Raw genomic sequence first — 8279 nt, forward strand, 5'->3', positions numbered from 1 at the left:
CTGAGGAGAATGTTCTTTGTGTTGTGCTGTGAAACACAGCGTTAAGCTGGCGCCGTTGTGGTGATGTTTGTTGTTTGATTGTTGTTAGTTTATTTTTGGCTGCCTGCAGGACAGAGGTGGCTGAAGTCCTGCCAGAGAGAGCAGGTTCCACAGAACAGCTGTGCGGTCAAAGGGGAGCCAGAAGGCAGGGCCGTGGTGCATTCTGGGAAAACCAGGCAGTCGTGGGACAAAAGGGGGGGGGGCAGAAAGGGCTACAGGCGAAGCCATAGCGTGAGCAGAGATGTGTGCCGTATGTACTGTCTCACAGACAAGATGGATGGAGATGATACGTCGTCGCTCTCATTCTCTATCACGGCTCTAATTGGTCTCCAGGGAAACGAGTAGCCGGTGTGGCAGTGGAGGATAAGCCAAATTCCGTGCTGGAAAACACCGGGGTGGCAGTGCCTGCATGAGCTGCCCCTGACGCGGCCGTGTAAGGACATGAAGGGCATTTACATTTAACTACATTTAATATTTTGAAACATTAAACATTAAACATTAACATGGAGGGTTTTTTGAAATGTTTTTATTTGAAATCTTTTTGAGATGCAGTATTTGAAGCTAATACATGCTCTTAGAAAGTTATGTCTGTCTGTGTGCATGTGTATATGTATATATATATATGTATGTATGTGTGTGTGTGTGTGTGTGTGTGTGTGTGTGTGTGTGTGTGTGTGTGTGTGTGTGTGTGTGTGTGTGTGTGTAAAATCAGTATATAGCAGTATATTTGACTTTGTTAGTAGGTAGGGTCGTGGAAGTAATGATGTTTAGCTGTGGTGTGGTAATTGGTATAGTAATTGGGACCTGTGAGGACCTCTCCTTCCCTTTCGACCCCCCCCCCCCCCCCCCAGGAGCAGTACTTTGCCCTGCGGCCGGAGCTCAGGACCCGTAGCTACGGCGACATCAGCGAGCGGCTGGCGGTGCGGCGGCGGCTCAAGTGCCAGTCCTTCCGGTGGTACCTGGACAACGTCTACCCCGAGATGCAGGTGTCCGCCCAAAACAGCAAGGCGCAGCAGCCCGTCTTTGTCAACAAGGGCCTGCGCAGGCCCAAGGTGCTTCAGCGGGGAAGGGTAAGAGCTCCGCCCTCCTCTGCCCTCCTCACAGGGCCCAGTGCTCAGCCCCGCCCACTCACGACTGTCAAGCATAAACACCCCATCCACATCTGACTCAGTCATAAACATCTCGCCCACATGTGACTGTCAATCATAAATGCCCCGCCCACATATGACTGTCAGTCATTATCACCCCGCCCACATGGAACTGTCAATCATCAACACCCCGCCCCCCATCTGACGTCCCGACTCAATGAACAACATCTGCTGTCTGTTGAACATAGCTTGTGTTTTGTGACTCCAACTGGCTGGCCTTAGGAGAGTCTTCTTCCTTGTCCCTCTCACTTGCTGACTGTGAGGGCCCCCCCCAGGCCAAGGACAGTACCTTCATTTCACCACTAGGTGGAAAAACAGCTCCCTAACAATGTCTGCTCTTGTGCCTGATTCTCATGAATGATTGGGAATTGACCAGGCACCAAGGTGATGGAGTCAGCTCTCAAAAGAGTGGTGTTTATGTGGTGATTAAATGGTGTGGAAAAACACAAGCAGTTCTTTACATTTGGCTTTATGCACTGAAGCAAGTTTGTGTTGTGTTTGTCTCCTGTCTGATCAGCTCCTTCTGTTGTGTCTGGTACACTGTGCTCAGTACATTCAGTTTCTGTGAGCCTCTTGACTTTTTGTAACTCTACCATACTCGGATACATATTCAGCTCCTATTTATGCTTCTGCATAAAACACTATGTATATTTTTACATTTAATCCAAAGTAATAGCTTCGCCTGGCAAAAGTCAAACCACCTTTCAATACAGGCAGTCATAACTGTGTATACTGCAGTACATTATTGTCGTTTAGCAGATGCTTTTATCCAGAGTGACTGGCATATTAAAGTAAGTATGTAGACTTACGTAGGTTACAGTTTTATCCACTCATACAGGTATCTACTGAGGCAATTGTGGGTTAAGTACCTCGCCCAAGGGTACAGTAGCAGTGCCCCTGTGGGGACTGAACCAGCAACCTTTCGTCTCCGAGCCCCACTCCTTACCAATACGCCACCGTGCTGCCCTACTACACTGCACTGCATTCTCTCTCGAAACTTGCTCCATATTCAGAGCCAGTGAGGCCACTGCGGTGCAGTCCAGAGCATGCTTTGGGAAGGAGGAGTTTTCCTGAGCCGCGGTCGCTAATGACCCCTCAGGAACAGCTGCTCTTGGATTATCTGTCACATGTCTAAAGGCTTCTGCTCACCATTCATCCTCCAGCTCTCACGTGTCCACTTTGATGTGGACAGCGACTGACCTGGGATCAGCTGCCCGGAGAGGGGGGTGGATTCCAGAAAAGCAGCTGTGTCTGGATCATCTGGGGTGATAATGGGGCATTTTAGAAGGCAAACTACACAGAGTCTAGTTTTTATCTTTCAGTAAACTGGAAGCATGAGTCAACCAGCAGGTGGCAGTGTGGTGATGTGAATTGAATCGTGCATGTTTTATGTGGTCTTCTAAGCTTCTCCTGGACAAGGGAACCTGACAAATAAACAGTAACAATAATAGTAACTACTATAAAAACAAGATTCAGAAATAAAAAGTGGAAAATCGTCACGTCTATAAGTTTTAATTTTGACAATTTAACATGGCAGCACAGCTACATTTCAAAGTGTGTTGTAAACGCATCTCTCAGTTGTGTTCAGGTAGCCAGGACGTTGTGCCTGCCAATCACAGAACACGTGAGTCACATGACACTCTTTTTCCCCTCCCCTCCCCTTTCTCATTGGCTGCAGCGTTTTGTGAGGTCAGTGGAGAGTTAGGGACTGCCTGTGTTCCATGTACACTGTTGGTCTGGAGAGGAAGAACTGTCTGAGAAGAATACCCAGAAGTGATTCTGACACCTGATATCTACTGAATTTTCCTCAGAGTAAATCATGGGAACAGATTAAAAGATGTTGAAAACAGTCGCTTTTGTTGTATGAGGTATTTCAGTCAAACAATGAACTCATTTAATGTTAGATGTATTTCAATTGCCAATGTTGTTTAGAAGAGGAAGAATAGTAAATTTGTATATGGAGGCCCTAAAGAGAGACTCTGTGACCAGATCTGCCTCGTTCTAGTTCTTGTAACTGGCTAGCGTCAAAGGGCCACAGTGTAGCAGGTAATAAAATGATCTTTCAAGGAGGAGTGGAATTATACCTGGAACACCAGGTGCGATGACGTTCTCTCCCAGTGAGGAGACGAGGCAGAGGGTGGACCAGCTGACCCTGAAGATGCTTAACATTGGAGCTCTATTCGGCTGGACTTTGTTACATGAAACCCATATGACAGAGTGTGTTCTTCAGATAGATTATAAAGATTCTGTATGTTTCCTATACAGTACAGATGGATTGACTTGTCAGGAAGTGAGGCGGGGGGAGTGGCTGTAAGCACAGTGATTTCCCACCCTGCCCCAGGGAACATGGCACACACCCTGGTCTCTGAGGTTGCCTATTCTCCCAGCATTGCATCGCTGGTGGTTTCACGTCTTTGACATGGTGTGTGGGAAATGTGTCTCAAGGAGAAAGGTTCAAGCAAAGGTGTTGCATTCATCTGAAACCCTTAAGTTAGGAAAGCAGACAGGTATTCATCTTTAATTATGTAAATTAATTAGCTGCTCAACGAGGCCTTGGACAACTGATTGAATTACGAATTAAACTTAATTGTGACAGCTGTACTGGATTATTTCAAGGGACAAATAACAATGAAAATTTAATGAATGAATGATTAGGCCACTTTATATGAGGGCAAACGCATATCTAACACATTTCGTTCACAGAGAATTTATAGAAGACGAAATGTAGAGATGTCAGATAAAGAGTATCTGGGAAACAGCTCAATGAAAAGCAAGATGGAGCACAAATGGACTGGGTGTGGTGAATGTGTCAACAAATCAGGCCACGAGTGATATGAATATGTCAGCCAATCGGGTGTAGCTGAATGAATGTGTCAGGCTGGGAGTAGGATGAATGAGCAAATGAATCAGACCGGGCATGGGAAATATGTCAGCAATTTGGTTTTGGGGTTTGATGAATGTTAATGAATCGGCTACATATATATATATTACACATACAGTAACTATGCATGTATTGATCGGATTCAGATGGCTGATATGAGTATTTCTAGTTCTTTTCCATTGCAGTGCTGGAACCAGGCTGACTCATTAAGTTCATATCCAGGTCACAGTTTATTTTGCGGATACTGGGCCTCGGCCTGCAGTCTCATCAATTCCTATCGTTCAGTATGAGCACGATGTCATGTGACACAGCTCTGGTGACCTACAGCGTGGTGGAAAAGCAGCCGTGCCATGACCGGCTTTGGTTCCAGCTCTACCGTGGGTGAGGGGTGTTACTGACCTGTACAGATGCATCAGAGCTGCAGTGAGCCTGTTTGGCCTGTAGGTGTCTCTTAAGCAACAGCACTGTGGTCCACTCTGTTGCGAGGAGACTGTGTGTGGATCTGTCTTACTGATCCAGGATGCCTGCAGTAAGACAGCTTCAGTCACCTCTCTACAGTGTTTGTATGTGTATGGATCTGTCTTACTGTTCTGGGATCTGTCTTAATGCCAGCAGCTGGCTCTTTGGAGAGTTTGAAGCAGTGTGTATGTGTATGCTTATGTACTTGAGTGTGTGTGTGTGCATTTGCCAATGCATACACACACACACACACATTCAGACTTGTTCAAGAAGGTAACGTTGTCTAAGCCAGTCCCTCTACGCTGGGTGTTATGGGTAGGGTTAGAGTTGGACGGTCAGCGTTTTCGGTCCCCGTTTTACTGTTTTACTCTTCTCCCATCCTCCTCTCTCTGCTTTCTCAGCTGCGGAACCTGCAGGCTGACAAGTGCTTGGTGGCGCAGGGCCGACCCAGCCAGAAAGGCGGCATCGTGGTGGTGAAGGAGTGTGACCCCAGCGACTCCGAGCAGGTATCTCCCAGCGGCTTACCCCCACCAATCCCAGACCCTGGCACATGCGTGCGTGCGAGCGAGAGTGTCACTTGATACTGCCATACATGAGTGAGAGCGTTAGCATCATTGGATACTGCCATACTTGAGCGAGAGCGTTAGCATCATTGGACACTGCCATACTTGAGCGAGAGCGTTAGCATCATTGGATACTGCCATACTTGAGCGAGAGCGTTAGCATCATTGGATACTGCCATACATGAGTGAGAGCGTTAGCATCACTGGATACTGCCATACTTGAGCGAGAGCGTTAGCATCATTGGACACTGCCATACATGAGCGAGAGCATTAGCATCATTGGACACTGCCATACATGAGCGAGAGCGTTAGCATCATTGGACACTGCCACTGTAGGCGGTGCGGTGCGGTGCGGTGCGCTGAGGGGGAGGTGGGCGGGGCTGCGGCTTTGAGGATTAGAGGAGAAGCAGGCTGGAGGTGAGAGAGCGTGCTGACATTCACAGCAGCGCGGTAGAAGAGTGAGGCGTAGGCGGGCGTGGAGTGCAGCATTGTGCAGTGAGTTACAGGCAGCACTCAGCCATGCTTGGTGTTCCTGTCTCTCTGCCTCACTGTCTGCCTCTCCCGTGTCCCCTCTCCATCTCTGCCTCTTCCTCCTTCCTCCTCTCCCTTTCTTTTCCTCTCTCCCCTTCTCTCTCCACCACTGTCCCTTCCCCTCCCACTCTCTCACCACCTCTCTTCCTTTCTCTCCTGCCCTCTTTCTCCCTCTCCCCCACTTTCCTTTTTCTTCCCTCCCTCTCCCCTCCCCCTCTCCCCCCTCCCTGTCCCTTTCTGTCCCCTCCCTCTCTCCCCCGTCCCTTTCTGTCCCTATGTCCATCTATCAATCACCCTCATTCTTCCCCCCCCCCCCCCCCCCCCCCCCCCACCCCACCCCGGGTCCCTTTCTATCCCTCTCTCTCCCCCCTCTTCTCCCTCTCCCTCCCCCCTGCAGGAGTGGGCCTATGATGAGGAGCATGAGCTGACTCTGGCCGGCCTGCTGTGCCTGGACATGTCGGAGATCCGCTCGTCTGACCCGCCCCGCCTCATGAAGTGCCACGGCTCGGGGGGGTCGCAGCAGTGGACCCTGGGGGTGAGCTGTGTTTCGGACTCGGTCACTTTCGGAGGAGCCCGCCTCGTTTTTATGCTGCAAACCCTCCTGTCAAAGAAAAACTACACAACCATATACACAATGTATGCTAAGTCTGTTGAACACTGTATAAACCCATCTTGGTCATTGTGAAAGAGGAGATTGTGTTGTCTGTCAGAGAGCTGGTGCAGGGGTCCCAACACCAGTATGATTGGAGGTGAAATAGATACTGTGTGAACAGGACATTACATTTCATTGCTGTCATTTAGCAGACGCTCTTATCCTGAGTGACTTGCTTAGGTTACAACTTTATGTGTTACCCATTTATACAGCTGGATAAATAACGTCCAAACACAATAAGAAGCAAAGCACAGGATTCCAGTGTCCTGTTTTCACCCAGTACCGCCCCCCCCCCCCCCCCTTCCTCCACTTCCAGAAGAGCAACCGCCTGTACCAAGTGTCCGTGGGCCAGTGCCTGGCGGTTGTCGAAGCGCTCCGCCACAAAGGCTACGTCGCCATGGCGATCTGCGACGGCTCCCTATCTCAGCAGTGGCAGATGGAGGACTGACCCTTCCCAGCGTACCACGTTCATCCCGCCGGCATCACCTCAGCAGTCCCAGGTATCGGGGAGCGTCACCGGGTTCCTACATGCAGGAGGAAAAGCACACTTCCTTTTGTTGCCAAACGGCAGAGCTACTTTTACCAGGAGCGAAAACAAAACAAGCCCTGGTTTTACAGGTAGGATCCAGCTGCAGGCTTAGCCGTTAGCGCAAACTGCTCGTGTGCATTATTCATTATTTTTTTTAAAATTTTGTTTTGTTTTTTTCCCCTGGGAAAGTGTTTTCTGTTTACAGAAAGTATTCTTCGAATCTTTTACCACAAGTTATAATTCGTTTTTATTGCAACATGTTATTTATGATTTTTAATCAGTTTTGACCCTCTCATCTGAGTTTTATGATTTTGCACAGCAAAAGTAACTGGTGTTTCATTTTTTTTTTTTTTGGTATAGCAATCCCAGATATGTTTACAGAGTAGTACTGGCTGACAGTACAAGACCCCCGTTTCATATCGAAATTTATAAGAATCTGCATTGCTACACAGAAATGAGTTATGTAAAAAAGGCAGAATATTTCAATTTCAAACACAAGCAAGAACTAGTTCACTGGTTTTAATGCACATGTCCTTGGGAGGGGGCAATTTGAATTTCAGAACTTTAAAATTTGAATCACAGCTTTTAGAAACCTTTTGGTCATGGGGAGTGACCGTTTTTTTTTTTTTTTCCCTCATAATCCATCTGAAGTCACTGCAACGTGAACATACGGAAAGATTAGGAGCTGAATTCTGCTTCAGTGGTAGTGATGTGTGTACTGTGAGGCAGGAGAGGGACAGACAGCCGTGTCTGAGCAGGCCGATGCCTGGGCGGCCAGCAGAGGGCGCTGAAGGCTGTAGCCTCCTCCCTCCAGGCCCACCACAGAAACATAAGAGCTCGTATAGCAGACAGTCTTCTGAACTTTAGGCGTAAAGTGTCTGTTTAATGTGAATGTGAAAGGTTTTAAAAATTTGAATATGCAGTATTTTCTGTTTGTTCTTTGTTTTTGTAAATGATGCAGCCAAATAAAGAGGTTTTAATTCCCCGCCTGTTGTGTGATTTTATTTATTTTCCTCCAGTAGGGCAATATTTACCCGAATTGATTGGAAGACACGTGGGATCTCTTCAGGGCCGTAGCCTTGTGTGTCTTAGGTGTCCGTGAGAAACCAATTTAAACAGAGAGTGAAGGCCGTAGGAAACCCTGGTCATAACACACAACCGCGCCCGAGAGGTTTCTTCTGGTTTTGTTGTCTGTTCTGAGCTCTTAATTGCACACCATAGCTGGATAAATTATGCTAAATTAGGTACTCGGCATCTCATCAAATCCACATGGTCACCTGAACGAGTTCAGTGCAATAGCTGATCTGATTCCGGAACCAGGAGCTCGGGTGGCATGAGCGAACAGAACCATGCTTCAGGATCGGGGTGGAATGAGGTGGAACACGGTGGCCTGTGGCAGGTGCAGAATGTGACCCGCAGTCAGCTTCCGAAAACCAGCCAGCCCTGGCTTAGGAGCACACATGCGCGCATGAACGGG

At 48.2% G+C, this 8279-nt stretch overlaps 1 protein-coding gene across 3 annotated transcripts in view; it reads left to right on the top strand.

Annotated features, from left to right (window-relative positions):
- The window catches only part of galnt11 (UDP-N-acetyl-alpha-D-galactosamine:polypeptide N-acetylgalactosaminyltransferase 11 (GalNAc-T11)), a 32776-nt gene extending 24991 nt beyond the window's left edge, over positions 1-7785 (top strand). For 2 of the 3 annotated variants that reach the window (XM_036521055.1, XM_036521056.1), the window contains exons 9-12: positions 891-1109; positions 4929-5033; positions 6019-6156; positions 6590-7785. In XM_036521055.1, coding sequence (XP_036376948.1) covers positions 891-1109; positions 4929-5033; positions 6019-6156; positions 6590-6721 — 594 coding nt within the window. In that variant the 3' untranslated portion in view covers positions 6722-7785. Of the gene's footprint in view, positions 1-890; positions 1535-4928; positions 5034-6018; positions 6157-6589 lie in introns of those variants that run through there. The other variant, XM_036521057.1, reaches the window with a different exon arrangement.
- Positions 7786-8279: the final 494 nt, after the last annotated feature.

Source organism: Megalops cyprinoides, chromosome 2 (assembly GCF_013368585.1).
Source record: "Megalops cyprinoides isolate fMegCyp1 chromosome 2, fMegCyp1.pri, whole genome shotgun sequence".
Taxonomy (NCBI): Eukaryota; Metazoa; Chordata; class Actinopteri; order Elopiformes; family Megalopidae; genus Megalops; species Megalops cyprinoides.